At 42.4% G+C, this 17,011-nt stretch overlaps 1 protein-coding gene across 2 annotated transcripts in view; it reads left to right on the top strand.

The window, feature by feature from the left end:
• LOC132362231 (chondroitin sulfate proteoglycan 4-like) overlaps positions 1-17,011 on the top strand; it is a 54,005-nt gene that overhangs the window by 11,706 nt on the left and 25,288 nt on the right. The window contains exons 3-5 of one of the 2 annotated variants that reach the window (XM_059916374.1): positions 269-3,838; positions 5,788-6,258; positions 10,561-10,737. In XM_059916374.1, the coding sequence (XP_059772357.1) occupies positions 269-3,838; positions 5,788-5,979 (3,762 nt within the window). In that variant the 3' untranslated portion in view covers positions 5,980-6,258; positions 10,561-10,737. Of the gene's footprint in view, positions 1-268; positions 3,839-5,787; positions 6,259-9,068; positions 9,137-10,560; positions 10,738-17,011 lie in introns of those variants that run through there. The other variant, XM_059916375.1, reaches the window with a different exon arrangement.

Here is a 17,011-nt window from a genome sequence, read left to right as displayed (position 1 = left end):
AAAAGAGAACAAGATAGCTATCCATTTGATTACTGTTATTTCACTAGAATAAAATCAGGTGCCATACGTAAGTGTTGAGATCTTTTCCAATTTTATCAGCATGTCTTAACTGTTCCAACTCTGAAATTTCTTAACCTCAGTATGCAGTCCATAAATGTGGGAAGAGTTTCCATGTCCAAGTGTCTCTCTTTCTCTTTGTGAATGGCCTTGTTTTCTCAATAAAACACTATGAGATGAGATTGATTAATTATGATTCTTTCTTTTTCAGGTGAGAGTTAATTTGGGGACAGGTGAACAAGTGCTCCTTTCTGAGAAAAGACTTCGTGCGGATGACTTGGTTTGGCATTTAGTGGAATTGTACTGTTTTAAGGATAGTATCTCTCTGGTTATTGACAAACATTATGAGAGGACTGGCCAGATCACCGGCGGGGTGCACAATTTGCATTGTCAGCATGGAATCTACGTAGCAGGCCACGGTGGACTTGATGTCCCGTACCTAGATGGAGAGAGCCCCAATTTCCGTGGATGTATGGAGGATGTGGTGTTTAACCAGAGGGAGATCCTTACATCCCTTAGATCGTACCCTGGTTTTAAGAAAGTTTATGAGGTGTCACTAGGATGCAATGATGAATTTTTTGCAGCGGAGGATGAAGCCATCAATTTCTTTAGCTCCAGATCCTGTGTCACCTTCCCAGAATGGAGGGTGCAAGGGGACGGGCTATTTGAATTTGCTTTGCAGACTGGAACTCAACAAGCCTTGCTTTTATTTCAGTCAGGTAGAGAAGGAGATTTTGTTGTTTTGGAAATAGTTAAAGGTTTATTGAAGGCTCATGTAGGAAGGAATAAGAGTAACACCACGCTCTCTTCTTTTTGCTTAGTTAGTGACAACCAGTGGCACGTTATTCAACTCAGATTCACTGAAAGGTATCTGGACCTGATGGTGGATGAACAGGGAGTAAGGACATTGCTGCCTTTACAAAGCAAACCGTTTGTATCTGAAGGCCCTCTCTTCGTGGGAGGTCTTGATAGCCGCAAGGGAGAAGAAGTTAAAAGGTTAGAACTTGCCTCTGTGCCTAGGAAATCTGCTCAAGGAATCTCTTTCAAAGGGTGCTTAAGAGGCTTGGAAGCCAACTCAGAAAAGAAAGCATTAAAGGATGCCCTTATTTCCAAAGATATATCTGCTGGGTGTAAAATGAAGAGTGGTGATAACAAAAACCCTTCTGTAACAACCACAGAAAAGCTGCTTCAGGCAGAAGTTCCCCTTTCCACGGCCGACCCTGAGGTGGGCAAGCCTATTCTTCAAGAAGCCATTAGCTATTTCTTGGTTCTGAATAACTTGAAGGTCCAAGAAGGTGGGCAAGCCATAGTGGAACAAAGGCATATGAAGGTGGATGTGGAGTTGAAGGATTTGGGTGTCCATCAGTCTCAGATACGATTTAAAATAAAGGAGATGCCTACTCATGGGTTCCTTCGATTAGATGTTTCCCCCAAACAAGAAATGGAGAAGGCTTTTACTCTGTTAGATTTGGGGCAAGGAAAAGTTTGGTATGTCCATGACGGTTCAGAAGAACCTAGGGATTATTTCACATTTTCAGTCTCTTCCAACAGCGAGAAGGAAGTGCCATTATATCTTCAAGGACATGTTTCATATGTGTTTAACATTATTGTCATTCCAGTAAATGATCCCCCAAATCTTAAGCTCCCCGAAGGAGACTTGCTTCTCGTGTTTGAGAATTCTAAGAAACGACTGACTCCAAATATCATACATGTGTCAGACCCAGACACAGATTCCTTGAGTCTTAGTTTCTCAGTTCTTGGCAACTTCAATTCAGATGCTGGGTTTTTAGAAAACACCAGTGATCCTGGGAGAGCCATTAACGGTTTTACATACGGGGATTTAAGAGATGGCAACATTTTGTATGTGCACAGGGGCCATCGGAACTCCCGGATCCTTCTGAGAGCAAGTGATGGAGAGCTGTTTAACAATACAGTGGTGTTACGGGTCATGGCTGTTCCTTGGGACTTTGCAGTGGCCAACAGAACCAGTGTGGTCATACGGCAGGGTGGCACGGTTCTGATTACGCAGAGCAACTTGTTGGTGGAGGTTAATGGTGAAGGCCCTGAGGTGGACACCCGCTATGCTATCACTCATCCACCTCGGTATGGCCAGATTCAGTGGCAGGGGTCAAGTGGCGAGTGGAAACAAACTAGTACCGTCTCTCAGCGTTCCGTTGATTGGGGTCAGGTCCGATACTGTAGTACATTCAAAGAATTGCAGCTAGAAAATGTTACAGATCACTTTAAATTTAAAGTTAACATAGAAGGAAAAAGCAGTGAAGAACTGATGTTTCCGGTTATGGTACAATGGCTGAAGTTTACCCTTCTGAAAAATGTTCCTCTTGAGATCAGTAAAATAAACAGGCACGTATTGAATTCTGATCATTTGCAGGCTGTGACAGAGGGTGTGGAAGTAGCTGAGAGGGAACTGCATTTTAAGTTACTGACCCCACCTAAGAAAGGAAAATTGCTACTTGGCACAAAATTTCTAAAAACAAACTCAGTCTTTAGCCAACAAAACGTTACAGACTCTAAGATAAGTTATGAACCACAGGGGAGGCCCAGGGAACATCCACAAGACACTTTTAGGTTCTTGATGGTTGCAGAACACATCGAATCAAAAGATTATACGTTCAGAATAAATTTTAAAGCAGATAAGAGGGGCATTATTGTAACGAACAGAGGATTATTTGTAAAAGAAGGAGAAGAGAAATTAATCACAAAATTGGAATTATTTGCTCAAACCTCGGACAATCAGACTTTCCAGTATAAAATCACCAAGAGTCCTCAACGTGAGAAGCTGAAACTGATTCGATCTTCAGATTCTCTGGGAAGTCATGACAGTATCACCACGTTCACTGATCAAGACATCTTGGGTGAGCGGCTCATGTATGTGCACGATGACTCTGAGACCCAGTGTGACGAGTTCCTCCTCACGGCCTCCACCGCAGGCCCAGGCCAAGAGGAAGTGGTCAGGGACTTTGATACAGAGCATCTGTCTACGGAAATTAAAGTCACCGTTTCTGTGGAGTTAAAGAACGATGAGAAACCAGTGCATGTGGTGGATAAGGTCTTTCATGTCGTGCGGAACGGCCAGCGCTTGCTGACCCTAGCTAATCTCTGTTACCGTGACCCCGATGCAGATTTTGATGATGGGCAGTTGCTCTACACCCGGCGGGGCATCCCGAATGGGGACTTGGTGCAAGCCAGTGACCCGACTCAGAAACTCTACCAGTTCAGGCAAGAAGACGTGCGGGAAGGGCGTGTGCTCTTCAGGCATCAGGGTGCAGACTCGGCCCGCTTTGTGCTGTTTGTGACAGACGGTGTCCACTACACATCGTCCCTCCTCGAGGTCAGTGTGTCAGATCCCTATGGCCGCATAGCCAACAACACAGGACTGCTGGTGCAGAGAGGAAAGGACAGCAGCCTCACGACAACCAACCTCAGTGTCACCACAAACCAAGATGACACAGCAGACTACGAGATCAAATTCCACATCCTGCGGCCCCCAAAGCATGGCAGAGTGCTGGTCAACAGCTCAGGGCCCGGCTCATTTTCCCTGCATGACTTGAAGCAAGGACGTGTGATTTATAGACATGACGGCAGTGGCAGCTTCGATGTGTTCAACCTGACGGTGAAAGTTAAAGATACATATTTAGAAGTGGGCATGTCCGTGCAAGTGGACTCAGAAAGCCACCAACATCACACCCAAATTCTGCATAGCAAGACCCTTGTGGTTGAAGAAGGAAAACCAGTAAAACTGAGTAGAGGAAGTCTCCAGGTAGGTAGTGGTCCCAGCGCCAGGCATCCTCACTCTCCTAGAACCGCAGGGGCAAATGATCTGCTTGCTTCTGGAAGGTATTTTTGTGTTGATTTCTCTCCTGGTATTTGGAATGACTTTTAAAAAATGTAGATGCCATTGAGAAGAAAAGCTAGAAGGTTTCATGATTTTGATACTGCTAATTGTGCTGTAGTGAGAAATGGAATATAAACAATCCTAAGCCTCATTTTAAAGCTATGTGCACATGATCACACGCGTATGCATGTATGTTTGGTGTAGGATGACCTGAGAAGGAGGAGGGAATGTATATATTATAGTAAATGAAGATGTCATTACTTTTTTCATTTGTCATGGCAACACTGCCAGTATTTCATTTGGTCTGAGTTACATTTGTAATGTGGTTTAGCAGGGTATAAACGAGTAGAATAATTTAACAAACATAAAAAGGATCCCTAAAATAGAAGAGGATACTATATTACACAGTTTATTTCCTTAGCTCTGAATGTGGCCTTGTGTAATTTCTTGAAATTGATGGATCAAATTGGCCTAGACCAGTGGAAAGCCAGGGGTGAGACCTCATACCAGAAGCTTCCTGGTTTCCTGAGGCTCCAACTTGGAAGCTTCCAGTAGCACAGCCCTGCTGCTCAGAGTCAGGAGAGAGTGAGTAACCTGTGCAGGGTATGTAAACTGTGATTTATGACAACTGGCCACAAATGCAGGCTATTCTGAATCTACCCTCAGGACTGCAAACGAGTTTGCCTGCTTGCTAAATACAGCCAATAACATCAAGTAGAAATGAATTCAAATCAGAAGCAGTTTACTAAATAATGAATTTTGACTAAGAGAATACGGGGCCCACCAGCTTTCCTCAATTCTTTTTCAGGATCTTAGAGAGTTAAAGTTTCACCACAAGGGGGCGTATATAGTTCAGTGATTATAAATCAGTAACAATGACAGTTTTGTTTTTTTTTTAACCTATAAAGTATCTTTATTGAAACTACCCTTTAAATATTTTACAACTGTGATTGATATGAACATTGTCAATTTGCGTATCAAAGTAATTCTCTTTTAAAAAAAATTATTCAATGGGTATTGAATATATTCTAGACACTGTGATCATGCTACAGACAAATTCTCAGCCTCCTACTGGAGCAATATTGTTATTTCCAACATTTTCAGGTGACAAAAACTGCTTTTCACCAGCAGAGTTGTGGCCTATTCCTGTTTCTTTGACGCCAAAGCCCAGTTTCTGAACCACTAGGTTTTCCTACCTGCCTCATTATGGAAACTGTGCGATCAGACTGCCTGAGTCTGCATCACAGCTCGTCTCTTAAAGCCTTTTAGCTGCCTAACCTCTGTGTGCCTCAGTTCACTCTTCTGTAAAATGTGAATGACAATGGAGCTTACTTCAAAGGGATGTTGTAAATCTCAAATGAGATTCTGCAGGGAAAGTGCAGAACAGCACCTGGCATGTAGTAAACACTCAATTTAATGTTGACAATGACAGTTTTGAGATGGATTTTGCTGAATCCGTAAATTAAATGTATATTGAAAATGCTGAACTAGTTTAAAAATAAGCTTTCCTCTAAAGTCTTGCAATTTTAGTAAGCTGCTATTTCTTCTACCATCTTTTATTCCTTCTCCTTATACCATTTTATTTCTTTCAGCACAACTTTCTGAATCCTAGGTTTCTTGCCACTGTGAAGGATGCCTTGTTAGTACATTAGTAGCTGTTCAAATGTTGCTTTTCCTTTGTGACCAAGGCTGAAATTCAAAATGTTAGCATGGTCACCAGAACAGACCCGGGCTTAAACTGTGTATCTGTCTGGATTGTAACCTAAGCCATTTGTGGACGTTAATAGAAAACAATTTGGTTCATCAAGGGTCTTGACTCTTTCATGTGTTAATGTTTTACTTTTTGTGTCTGTGTGTTGTGAATGTGCACTCAGGCTGGGCATGAAGATGATATTCCTTCAGAGGCAATGTTCATTGTTAGAACTCCACCAATGCATGGATACCTCCGAAGATCTTTACCAGACGAGGGCAGCTTGGGTACAGATGAAAAGTCACCTTTGATTTTTACACAACAGGACATTGATGATGGTTATATCCATTACATACAGACAACTCCTGACCAATAACAGGACTGTTTTTTACTGGATGTGATGAATGGCTTCCAAGCTGTGAGTAGACTTGAAATCTTGGTGGATATTGTCCCTAAGTGGATTCCTCTGGAGATACAAAATTTCACAGTCCAGGAAGGTGGTTCCAAAGCACTTCCAGAAGACTACTTCAAAATTCCAAGCAAACATTTTGAGGGACTTGACTGTGAATTTGTTCTACTCAAACCACCAAAACACGGTTATGTTGAAAATTCTCATTTTCCAAGAGTAAAGCTAATGAAATTTACCAGGAAACAGGTAATAACTCTCAGCTGATATGTTTGGTTTTGGGTATGTTAGATAAGAGAAAAAAGTTGGCTGTTTATCATTTAGATTCATGGACTTTTGGGAGTGATGGGACCTTAGAAGGTATCTGGTCCAACCTCCCAACAGATGGAGAAGCCCTTCCACAATAACCTCATAGAGAGGTCATCTAGTCATTGCTTAAATATCCTCAGTGATGGAGAACTCACTGCTTCCTGAGATGGGCCCTTCCAGTTTAAAGACACTCCAGTTGTTAGAAAGTTCTTTATGCTGAGCTGCCACTTAGAAACTTCTGCTCCTAGGTCCTGGCTCTGGTAGCTCACAGAACAAATCATACCTCCTTTCATAAAAGTTCTTTAAATATTGAAAGGAAAAATTATCAAAGTCCCTTGAATTTTATCTTCTTTAGGTTAAAGAACTCTAGTTTCTTTAGCTTTTGCTTATATGCTGTAGGTTTCTAGCCCCTGCACCATCCTGGCTGCCCAGTTCTAGAGGAGCTCCACACCATCCCTGTCCCTCTCAAAGTATAACACCCAGGGATCTAATACAGGCATGCTTTAATCATTAGTGGATGTTTTCATTCATTCATTCCCTTATCAATCAGTGCTTACTCTGTGCTGTGCCCTATGCTAAGCATAGTGCTGTCAATGGCTGAAATGACCCCGTCCCTGCAATCAAGCAGCTGGGCACAGCTGACAATCTGGTGCCCAATAAGCATAAAATAACCAGACTTAACTCTGGGCTGCTATCAGGTTTCTTTGCTTTGGGTTAGAATGGTATTATTGTGATACTTTGCTTTCTTATCATGAATAAAAGAATGATTTCCATACTTTTGTTTTAAATATTGCAAAGTAGCTTGCAGATCCCCATTATTTCCTTTATAAGCTCCTAGGAATACACACTCTTCAGGTTGGAAACCATGAGCAGCTACCTAGCATCTTTGGGTGTCCTTGTCCAGTTAGCTAAGAACCCATGTGTGCTGCTTCATTTTGCTTCTGAGGATTTCACCTCATCAAGTGACTTGAATCCATTTACTAAAAACCTACTCTGTTCAAGTTACTGTGTGAGGTTACCATGATAAGTAGACATATTCCTTGCCCTCAAGAAATGCTGTGGGGGAATCAGGCACATGAACTTTAATATAAGGCACACTCTTCTTATCTTTCATGTAGCACTTTCACAGTGGTACTGCAGGAGTGCAGAATGGTCACATTTGACTCTAACTGAAGCCTTCACAGAGGGAATAAAGTTTAAGCTAGACTTTGAGGAGAGAGAGAAAGAGCAAGGACATAACGGAGGTGGAGATGGAAAACAAAGCAATGCAAGCAAAGCAGACTGCATGGCCAAGGGCATGGAGGCACTGAAGGGCATGGTGTCCTGGGGGCTGCGGAATGGTCCACAAGGCTCTAGGATGGGCAGAGGACCGCCAGAGGGTGCTTGGGGCCAGACTGCGCAGAGCCTTGAGTTACACGTCAACAGGGTTAGACTTAACCAGCTGGCATTAGGGAGCCATGGGGAGAAGCAGAGATTGCGGAGGGTGGAAAAGACCTTAGAACTTGGTGCTTCTCAGCTGGGGATCCAGGGAAGGTGATTCTTTAGTGACTACGTGCAGCCATCTCTTAATCATAGCTTCCCTCTCAAAGGCTGGACAAACTGTCCGAGATAACCACTTGCTCTCGTGTGAGCTGAATTTAATTCTGTTCACCTCGTGCGCTCTGGGTGAGAGACTGAGCACTAAATTTTGGTTCTGTCTTGGCCAATTCATTGTTGTCTGTGCTTTGTAAGAAGTGTATATTTAAGCATGGTTGGTTGAAATCTGTGTCAAGCGTGTGTGTTCCCTGTAGTATCCATGTTGTCGTGTAGCCTTGTTCACAGTCAAGGTTGTGTGTTCCTGCTCTTCAGATGAGCCCTTTACACTTTCTCTTCCTTTAGGACTTCTGAGGTCTCTAGGTTTTGAGACATGATCATTTTCACTTACGGTGATACCTAACAACTTGTGGCTGTAACCTTGAGTGACTCAGAGGAGGAGAGCACTTGGCCATTTTTGCCCTTCATTCATTCAGCTATAGTTTTTGAGTGTCCATTATGTGTCAGGTATCCTAGTTCTAAGTAGTGGGGATAAAGCAGTGAACTAACCCAGCAATAATCCCTGCCCTTATGGATCCTTTTTCCTAGTGGGGGAAACAAGGAGGCAGAGAGAGAGAATAAATAAGTGAATTTATATAAATAAAATAGTTGAACGAAGGTTAGTGCTATGGAGAAAAATAAACCAGGAAAGGGAGATAGAAGATGCTGGGGACTTGAGTGGTGTGTGTGTGTGTGTGTGTGTGTGTGTGTGCGCGCGTGTGTGTGTGTGTTAATGTTCAGTTTCAAATAAGGTGGTCGGGGGGACCCCGCTGAGAAGGCAGCATTGAGCAGAGACCTGGAGGAGGTGATGGATAGTGAGCTCGGTGGGTGTAGAGGAAGAGCATTCAGGCAGAGGGAAGAGCAAACAAACAGCGCTGTGGGGGAACAGTGTGACTAGAGCTGCACACAGGGCGGGCAGGAGGTGAGGTTAGGGAGGTCCGGCATGGGAGGGCTTTCGGCTTCACCTTTGACCCTGAGTAATGGGAGCAGGAGGATGTGAACAGAGAGGGGACCTAATATACCCTGAACATGACGGATGACAGGGGACCAAACACTTTTTAATCTTCTAAGATTTTCTACAAGTTTGTTATCTACTTTAATTTCAAGTCAGCAGATGTTTTTCTAGTATTAGAACTAGGAATAGACAAATTCCCACCAAACCTTCTCTTTGCCTTTAGATTAATACCTACTAACTGATATTTTACATAGTAACGTGGGGGAGTACCACTTCATTGAGGAAATGATGTGTTTCTCCAGGAAAGATACGGAAAAGGTGACTTCTATTTAAATGCTATCTTCCTAAAGCATATTAGGTTAAAATTTCTCCTGCCCTCTGATCAGTGCCATCTTCCACATTTGTTTTCAAATAGCTTAAAGCAGAATGTTCCAGGAACATGTGGTCAGGCCTACGGTCTGCAATTCCTCTTCCCACAGAACTCCAAGGAAATTGTTATGCACCTGTGTTCAAGTGACCACAACTTTCCCCTGAGACTGTTCATGAACTTTTCAACTCTTGCCAGAAACACCTCTGAGAGATCAAAAGTCTTTGCTCAAAGGAAGTGCGCCATAGGACTGGGCAAAGTTGAACTGTTAAAAATGTTGGCTCTATTTTATCAAAACAAACACAACCCCAGAGACTTTCTGAGAAGTTCAGCTACTCCTGTTGGGCTTTAGAAGTTCTCTTCTGTTGTACTTTTGGGTCACATATTCACTGAAGCCAAGTTCCTTCCAGCTTTAAAATTCTCCTGGTCTCTGATTTCAATCCTGAGCTCTTCCGAATTTCCATCAGAGCCTTAAAGACATGGAAGGCGTTCTGATCAAATCAGTGGCTATCACAAATCCAAGAGGAATTGCAGAATGGAAATTAGAAAGATGAAATCTATCAGGGATAAAAAATTAACATTTGCATTTTGGTATTACAGTGAGAGAAATCTGGCTTGATAGAATGATTCAGTTCCAATATATTTCATTATACTCTGTCCTCAGGAGATGTATGATAGCTAGTTATGGGTAGCATCTGTTAAGAGATACACCAAAAATGATTGTATTTTGAAGGAGGAGGAGTAGGATTAGGAGGTAGCAGGTGTAACCTTGCATACAAAGAACAGTTAAGGGAATAATGCATGCTTAGCTCAGAAAAGAGAAGTTTGGGGAAACTTAATAGTTGCCCTGGTCCATATGGCTCCAAAAAGCAGAAATCCAATCAGTGGGCGAAAACTTCAGAGCGTAAATCCGACATTCTGAATTGTCCAATAAAACAATCCACAACTTCAAAAATTAGTCCCTCTAAATAAACAAGTAGACTCTGAATTTTAATGGATATTGCTCCGTTGGAAGAAAGGGTGGAGCGTATCACTTACAACACATTTTAGGGTGAGAAATAGCCTTTGAACTCAGGTCTTCTGATAACAAGTCCAGCATTCTCTTTACTACCCCACATTGCTTGATCACTCTGTTCCTCATTAAACTTATTTCTGGGATGCAGCACGGCTTCATAAAAATTATACCATCCATCATAATTTGCACTCTGATGGTCAGAATCATACTTCATGGGATGAACACACGCTTCTGTGTTGTAGATATAAAAAAATCAGGATTTCTTTTAAAGCATTTTTTCATATTTTAAAATTATATTTCAGTAGTTTGGTGATATTTTGTTGTTGGTTACAGGTAGAAAATGAATTGATTTCCTATGTTCATGATGATAGTGAGGCGCTTCTTGACAATTTCACCATCTTTGCAAATAGCTCAGAGCTTGGAAAACGGAGTTTGCCTCAAACTCTTTTTGTGACTGTCGAATCAGTAAATGATGAGGCTCCAGTAATAACAGCCAATAAAATCCTCCAGGTAAGTGCTCCATGCTTTTGGATTTATCATAATAACATAGAACTACCAATTTGATTTTCTTTTGTATTTTTTCTACTGTTAAATAATAAGATACATGACTACGTATGTATAGTTGACATATTCCTCCTGGTTTTAAATAAATGCTAGTTATTACCAAGGCATTCTGTTGGTTACGGCTTGTGCTATTCTAACCCAGTAATCTTAAATGCTGTTTTCTAAGTGGCAAAGGATCTAGACCACCAAGCTACAAGATGGTGCAGCACACCCATGATGTCTGGCTGATGGTCGACACAAAGAGAAAAAGGGTCTTTGGTGAGAGTGGTGGCCAGGTAGGTGACAGGGAGGGACAGGGAGAAAGCAAGGAGAACAACAAAGAAATAAGGAACTGTAAGCCTTTGACCTTAATTATAAAACACCCCAGCACCAACTAAATGATTGTGCAGGCATACTCAGGAGCCCACCAGGGGCTAATCAAACTAGAAAATTTTACATTGTTAAAAATCACTGGAGTTTTTTTTTTTTAATTAAAAAAAAATTTTTTTTGGCTGCGTTGGGTCTTCATTGCTCCGTGCGGGCTTTCTCTAGTTGCAGCGAGCGGGGGCTACTCTTCGTTGTGGTGCGCGGGCTTCTCATTGCAGTGTCTTCTCTTGTTGCAGAGCACGGGCTCTAGGGTGCGCGGGCTTCAGCAGTTGTGGCACGTGAGCTCAGTAGTCGTGGCTTGCAGGCTCAGTAGTTGTGGCTCACAGGCTTAGTTGCTCCGCAGCATGTGGGATCTTCCTGGACCAGGGCTCGAACCCGTGTCCCCTGCATTGGCAGGCAGATTCTTAACCACTGTGCCACCAGGGAAGTCCCAGTCACTGGAGTTTTTAAAATCTGTTTTTATTTGCTCAAAATAATTGGATCTGGGAATAGGCTTTTTAGTTATATTACAGCTTGGTTTGTTATGCAGCCTCTACATTTTAAGGGAAAAATTAGTGGTGTTTGGACCTTTGGAACTTGTCCCTTTATCTTTTAGTTTACTTCACAGTCATTACCCAGGTAGCCTGGGGATGGTGCGTTCCAGCTGGTCAAAATCGTGGGTCGCCCCCCTCTGTTTTCAACTGCCTTTCTCCCTCTCCTCACACTTATTCTTGTTGTATTAATACCTGTTGACTCATTCTCAGCAAAGCGATCTAAGAAGTAGGCTGCAGACCAGCATGATGAATTGTAGGTGTCAATTATTATTAAACACAGTTATAAAAGTTTACATTTATTACTGAGCAGAGTACTGGACATCTTCCATATTGGTGTCGTTTTCACAGCCCTACAAAGGAACTGCTGTGATTAATAACCTCGTTATAGACGGGAGCACTGAAGCCCCAAGCGGTCACAAGGGAAGGTGTGGATTTGAAGCCGAGTGTGCCCAAGTCTGACTCTCTTGCCACTGTGCTCTGCCACTTCCCGCATTACCCGTGACTGACTCAAGCTCTCTCAGTGCATTTTGTCTTATTAGTAAGAAAAAGTTTCCAGAGCTGTTGTGCCCTTTGCTTCTACTAAAGTGGACTTAAGGGAATAGGTCTGAGGCAGTTGTACTGACATCTGTGTGTTTGCCCAGGAGCCTCGGCAGAGGATTTGGGCATTTTGCTGCATGATGCAGAACTGCAGGATGAGAAAGATCCAGGGGAGGGACCTAGGATCTAGAAAGATATGGGAGAAGAGCTGGAGTTGGCAGAGGGAGAGGAAGAACAAAGAATTAGGTCGTGAACTCTCAGGCTTCTTTATGAAAAGGAATTGAAGCCCCACTGTGGGCTTGGAGTTACCATGGATTGTAAGATGCACCATCAACTTAATAATAGCTTTATTGTATTTAAATGTACCTGTCAATTTAAGATGTTCAGAACATTGAATTGTAAGGAGAAAAAAGTGTAACCTAGACTTTGTTTCTGTCTTCCCTTAAAATTAGGGAAATACAGTCTACCAGGAACCTTGAACTTGCTCAGGCAGTTTGCCCCGACCTCTTCCCCCATTCCTTATACCAGAGTGTTTCTCTCAAGAGAAAAAGGAAGAAATAGCTCGGAGCAGGAGCCATTTCCTTTATTCCTATCTTTTTCCCTAGATAGCCTTGATCCAGACCAGGAAGGGTACAACTTTTGAGGGATGTGGTCATTTGACATTGGCCCTTTCTGAGCTTATTAGTTTATTTATCTAGTAAGAAATTCATTTCTGTTTTGAAAGTTCTGGATTAAAGTTAGGAGACCAGAGTTTAAGGCTTGTAAACTGCCCAATTTAAGGAAAATTTCTCTGGGTCTCACCTTCTTCAATAGCAAAACCATAAGCAGGTTGCAGGGTAGGGTGTGTGAGTGTGTATGTATATGTGTGTGTGTGTGTGTGTGTGTGTGTGTCTGTATGTGTGTGTGTTTTCCTCGGTCATCTGTCAGTCCCTCCCAGTTCTAACATCCTGTGGTTTTTATGGCTGTAAACCTTGCTTGACACTGTCTGGGTGAAGCTGCACTTAGATGGATGGAAGGAGTGTTGAGCCACTTTTTTCTACTGGATGGACGTACTCTGGTATACACTGCGGGAACCTTTTCTCTCTGACTGAGAAACATATGAATAGTTTTGGTTTTAAAGTCAGTGTGTCTAAAATCTGGAGGTGACTAGGTACTACGGTAGGACATATTAACTAGTCATGTAAACATGTAGAAATAGTTTTGGTAGGATTTGCTTGATTGTTTTAAAATGGAAGAGATCTCAAGAATTTGTTTCTTCAGTTGTAGGTAATGGTCCTGGTGCTCTATCAATGAAAATCTTTCTATATCAAGAAAGATTTAGGCTCATTTGCCAAAATGAGTTTTTCTTTTTTTGAATTATGACTGTTGTGAATAGAGGCTTTCTAGATTTCACTGATTCCAGCCATCCGGTGCAGAACGTAGTACCAGGGCTCCTTAAGCAAAGGCATGTTACCCGCTCTGGGAATCCTGGCTGGACTCTGGCTCCCCAGGCTTCTAGACGTGCTGCTCTCATAGATGCTGCCCTGGCCACGCCAGCAGAAAGAGCACCAGGCCATCCTCTGTCCCTTGACCCTGCTTTATTCTCCTTTGTAGTAAACAAATAAACAATCTATTGTTTGTCACCTCCCATAAACGTAAGCTCCATTGGGAAGGGACTTTGCTGTCCTTTTCCTGTGCTGCCCTCAGTGCCTGGCACAGTGCCAGGCATGTAGTAGGGGCAATAAATTTTGAATGTCTAAGTGCCCCACGGAGCTTACGTTGAGTGGAGAAGACAGGAAAAGTATGTGATAAATAGAGTGATGATCTGCTGTATTTTTCTGCAGAGCATTTAAGGGGACAGAGAGTGATGGGGTTAGAGAATGCTGACCTTGCAGAGAGATTGGAGTGAGGGAAGGTCTCTTCAAGGATGGGATGTTTGCATGGAGCCCTGTGTGTCAGGGGTTCCCAAACCCTCTCCAGGTTTGCTGGTTAGCAAGGACTCATAGAACTCAGCATATAGTCGAACTCATGGCTAAGATTTATTACAGTGAGAGATAAGAAGCAAAATCTGCACAGGGAAAAGGCATGGGGGGTGAAGGCCAGAGGAAAGTAGGTCAGGCCATAAGAGTCCTCTTCCAGTGAAGTCACACAGGATGCACTTAATTCCACCAGCAGCAAGTTGTGACAACGCGTGGGAAGTGTTGTCTACCAGGGAAGATCATTAGATCCTGAGTACCCAATATGTTTACTGGGGGCTGGTCAGGTAGGCGCCCTCTGCCTACTATGACCCAAAGTCCCAGATTCCCAGAAGGAAAGCAGGTGTCCTGCACAAACCACATTGTTTGTGCTGTTTAGATACAGTGAGCCATTCTTATTATTTAGGGAAAGTTTTATATCAGTACAGGAAACTGTTTAACAATCGAGTTCCCAGATTGTTGATGCCAGCCAAGCGCCAACTTGCAAGCAGGACTTTCTAAGGAAAGGCAGTCTTAAGCCTGCTTTGTTACCCCTTTTTCTGAATAAAGGCCGGTGTAGGGGTGCTCATGTGGGGGAGTGAGGAGCCATATGAATATTTGAGGCAAGAGCATTCCCAGCAAAGGAATAATCCAGAGCAAAAGTTGTGAGTCTGTAGCAGGTTTGGCGTATTTGAGGACATGAAGAGCTCAGAGTGACCAGAGCAGATGGAGGGAGGAGAGTGGTCAGACGTTAGGTTCCATGGTGAGAGCTGGTTTCTGGGCATAAGGACCCCCTACACTAGACCGTTTCATTCCACTGGCCTCCTAGAGGTGAGGATGGGGAAGTGGACCAGCATTTATTGAGCCTCCGCTGTGAGCCAGGCTCACTTCTAAAAGCATCACATGTGACTTCTCATTCAATTCTCTCACAACCCTTGACACAGAATGAGGATTACAGTAGACGTGGGGCACAGAAAGGCTAAGTCCCTTGGTCAAGGTCATACAATTAGTAAGAGAGTGAGCTTTAAGTCCACTCTGCTATCCACAATGAGAATGATCTGGAAGAGTGTTTTAAAACTCCAGGTTGCAAACTATTAATAGACTGTGAAATTAATTGAGTGGATCAGGAGCAACATTTAAAAAACAAATTAGATAGAATAAAATAGAAGAGAACAGGTAGCATGAGAATGCACTGTGTGTAGTGAGGGCAGAATTGTTATATGAAACTTCTGCGTCATTTTAAACACACACACATCCATATATGCATATGAGTAATAGGTTGTTTTGTAAAAAGTATTCCTTACTTTGGGTGTTAATCAGAGAACATTGTATACCACTGATCTAGCAAAGCTAAATGTTTTTATATGGATAAATCACTTTTTAAAATTACTCTTCCTGTTTCTAGGAACACCTGAGCTTTTATAGGTTGAGTGAAGTCCTAGGAGTTCATTTTTGGAAACTTCTATTTAGCAGGGCACCTAGAAACGGGTACTGGAAGGTTAGAACAGAGTTAATGCAGGCTGTAACAACCTCCTCCCCCCTATACCCTTCATCCGGGTACTTTACCACATGCAAGAGGTCTCTGTGTTTAGGGGAGGAGCACAGATTGCCGTCCTCAGCTTTGAAGTCTCCCTGTGAGTATCCATCATCATAGGGCTGCTGGCCAGGGTAGCCCTGCCTGCCCATTCACTGCCCATCTGCCTTGCTCTGTCCAGCAGGAAAGGAGATAGGGGTGGACGGACCCGGTATATTGCCTGCAAACCTGGCTGATTCGCTTTAGGTACTGCTCTTATGGCCCAAAGTCATGTTGAGGAGGGCAAATACAGAAAAGGAAGAACATAAATTATAAAATTTTAAATATTCGAAGAAAAAGGGATGTAGACCAGGGTATATAGTTACAACATTGCTTTCCTGTTATATATAGCATAACATGAATGGAATTGGTTTAAGGATTTTAGAAGAAGGAAATCTTATGCACTAAAATTTTATGATATAACTACAGTGTCTATTATCAATCTCAGCGTAATTTAGACCTGATGAAAAAGAGACAGTCAGGAATTGCTCTTGCTGATTTCAAGAGCCTGTATTGGCAGTTTATGACATCTAAGATATTCTTTACTTTATGCCCCTAATTTTTTTTATTGGAGTATGATATCTCTATCATATCCATGAGAATGTGTAATAACAACGGCAAATGAACACAGAAAACTTCCTGGAAAAACTGTGTGTGTTGAACATAATGCAAGTTATTCTCACAAATGGATAACTGTTTATACAAAAGAACTGCCACACATTAGGCTTGTTAACTTTCTGAAAACTAATGTATAAAGAGTATGCATTTCATCAAAATAGCAGAGCTGTGGGAGTACATTTTCCAACAAACAGATAATTTCTCCAAAGCTACGGTTACTAGTTACTTCTTTCCAGGCAAAAGTTTCAAATGTAGGGGATTATTTCAGACAGTGATTTTTCTTCTTCTAGATTTCAGAGCATAGCAAACAGTAATAACAACTATCATTTACATAATCTTAATGGTAGCTAATGCTTACCTAGCACTTACTCTGTTTCTGGCATTGTTCTAAGCATTATATTTATTTACTCATTTAATCTTCAACAACTCTATGGAATATAATTTCTATTTTAAGGATGAGGAACCTGAGGCACAGAGAGGCTCAGACATTTGCCCAAGGTCAGTACTAGAAGAGCTGCTGGTAGGCAGTAAGTGGCAGAGCTAGAATGCAAGTTTCTGCTCGTAACCATGATTCTCTACCTCTTCCTTCATGGTTATAGTTAAGAAGTCCAAGGACCTGGTGAGGTAGATAAAGCAAGTATTGCTGTTATTTCCATTTT

This window comes from Balaenoptera ricei, chromosome 3 (genome assembly GCF_028023285.1).
Source record: "Balaenoptera ricei isolate mBalRic1 chromosome 3, mBalRic1.hap2, whole genome shotgun sequence".
In the NCBI taxonomy this organism is placed as follows: domain Eukaryota; kingdom Metazoa; phylum Chordata; class Mammalia; order Artiodactyla; family Balaenopteridae; genus Balaenoptera; species Balaenoptera ricei.
The sequence above is the reverse complement of the archived record's forward strand: the minus strand, read 5'-3'. Positions and strand labels throughout refer to the sequence as shown.